The following is a 2,322-nucleotide window of genomic DNA, read 5'->3' on the forward strand; positions in this document are numbered from 1 at the left end:
GAGAACCACTTTAGAACTGAACGGGCCGCGAAGAACGGCCGAGGCCGAAGAACGACCAGACGCCGAAGTGCAGCACTGGGTGCAAAGCCCGGGCATCCCCTGACCCGCGCCTCTCACGCTAAGCTCGACCCCCTTTAGGGCGGGACCTCCCACTTCAACCAATTCTGGGAGCCGAACCCTGGCGGTTTGTACTCTTCCTTTCCAATGAGAAAAAAAGGAAGCCGCTTGGTTGCAATGACCAATCAGAGAAGGCGGCTCCTGGTTGTCAGGCAGGTTTGTAAGAGTTCGGGCCAATTGGAGACACAGACACCGCTCGACCCGGGCGCAGCGCGCAGGCGGTGGCGAAGAGAAGCCGAGCGGGCCGAGTGCGGCCGAGCAAAGCCGGAGCCGGAGCGGGGCCGCAAGAGCCGGACCGGGTCCGGACGGGCCGAGATGCCCTATAAACTGAAGAAGGAGAAGGTAAGCGTGGCTCTTTTCCCCGCGCCTCCGCCTCGGGGCCTGCGCGGAGCTCTGGGAGGGGCCCGAGCCAGGCCCGGGACAGCCCCAGACTGACCCTCCCGTCCGGCCCCCGCAGGACTCCCGTGGCCGGCCCTCCGCCCCGGCTGCTGGTCGCACCCCCAGCCTGTGCCGCAGCTGAGAAAGCTCCCTCCCTTGTCCGGGGTAGAGTCCCCCGACATGCACCTCCCTCCACCGACCCCCGGCCCAGGGTAACCTCCTCCCTCCAGATCCTGCCCCACTCCCAGGTTACTCCCTTGCCTTTTCTGCCCCCATCCCCTCCCCATCCCCTCCCCACCCCCGACCCGTTTGCCGTTTGGGACAGCCGCTTATCTGAGATTGCACCTCCCTCCAGAACTAACCCCCCTCTCCAACCCCGCGCAGCCCCTTCTCTTCCCTCCTCTTCCCACCCGCCTGGGCCTGGGCCTGGGCCTGCCTTCTCCACCGTCCCCTACAGCCCCTTCTCCCTCCTTGCCAGGCTCCTTGACCTAGAACGGCTCTGCTTTCTCTCTCCTACACCGAATCTGGCCTAGGCCCCTCCCTCTAGTTCTTCCTTCACACACAAACTTGTAAACCAGGACTGAGCCCTTCTGCTGATGGAACCTCGGAACGTCAGGGTGTCTGAGCGCATTCAGTGCAATCCCTAGTGATACAGATGAGGAGACTGAAGCCCCGACAGGGGGACAGGGGAAGGGACTTGGCCAAGGTCACACAGCCTGCTGGAGGCCCAGCTGTAATATCAGGTCTCCTGACTTAAAGGCCTCCTCTGTTCCAAAGCCCCTCTAACAGGCATCAACCCACTCCCAGGTTTATGCTCAACCAGTCATCTTTCCTAATCTGGGCAGGCGACTCCCCTTATTCCTAATTGAAGATAACCTTTGCATTTTTCCTTTTTTGTACCAGTGCTGGGTTTCTGTCTTTCCTGGGCCACACTGTCCTCAAATTGGGAATCTGCCCTCACTATCAGACTAGCTATCCTTCTTACTCCACAGGGCAGCCACCCCTGGACACCCTTGCCTTTGTCTTGTTGTCTTGACACAGACTGTTTCTTGATGCTGCCTTCTTTCACCTTCCTCTTCTGCCTCCGAACTGCCTTCTCCTCTTCATCCCTGTATTTCCCTACCCTCTGGTTCCTGCTCTTGCTGATGTCTGACTCAGAGGTGTGGTTCCTTTGAGGTACAGACTCACACAGAGGATGCTAGGATACCAGTTCCAGCCTCCCCCAGCTTCTTTCCTGGGGCTGGTCCTTCATGGTGGGCGCTAGCTCTGGCCTGGTGTTCTGCTCACCCACTTTATGACCCCAGAGGTGTCTTGCTTTCATTTGCCCTCTGGTTGGCTGGGTTGCTGGGCTGCCATCTCTGACCTTATCAGTTAAACTCCCTGTCCTGGGGCTGTTGGAGATTTGCCAGGCAGCTCTGATTCTGGATTGTCCCCATAACCTCTCAGGGCCTGAGATTCTGAGTGTTGAGTTGGTGATGGTATAGCAGGCACTGAACCTCCTTGGGTGCTGAGCTGGGCGGGTTTGGGTGCCCCACCCAGGCCCTGTGTCTTTGGGGAGCAGGCATGCTGAGGTGGTTTGGGCAGCTTAGCGGTAGGTGATGCACACAAAAGTCAGCCACACCAGGGGCTGAAGGGCTCCTACAAAGAGTGTGGAGAGCAAGGCAATTCAGGGGAAGCTGGTGAGGTCCTCACTGATCTGTAGTTGTTAGTCTGATGGAACAGATACTGTCCCATCCATAGAAAGCCTTAATCTACTAGAGGATTGAGAAGAAGAAAAATTCTTAAGACTTAATAGGACCACAGGTGTTAAGTGTTTGGTTGGGAAAG

General features: G+C 58.1%; 1 protein-coding gene across 6 annotated transcripts in view; it reads left to right on the top strand.

Moving 5' to 3' along the window:
• The first annotated feature begins 351 nt into the window (after positions 1–351).
• PPP2R5D (protein phosphatase 2 regulatory subunit B'delta) overlaps positions 352–2,322 on the top strand; it is an 18,951-nt gene continuing 16,980 nt past the window's right edge. Inside the window, exon 1 of one of the 6 annotated variants that reach the window (XM_007458234.1) lies at positions 352–459. In XM_007458234.1, the coding sequence (XP_007458296.1) occupies positions 433–459 (27 nt within the window). In that variant the 5' untranslated portion in view covers positions 352–432. Of the gene's footprint in view, positions 466–2,322 lie in introns of all 6 variants that reach the window. The other 5 variants (XM_007458239.1, XM_007458240.1, XM_007458238.1 and 2 more) reach the window with 5 other exon arrangements.

Source organism: Lipotes vexillifer, unplaced genomic scaffold (assembly GCF_000442215.2).
Source record: "Lipotes vexillifer unplaced genomic scaffold, Lipotes_vexillifer_v1.1 scaffold4, whole genome shotgun sequence".
NCBI lineage: Eukaryota > Metazoa > Chordata > Mammalia > Artiodactyla > Lipotidae > Lipotes > Lipotes vexillifer.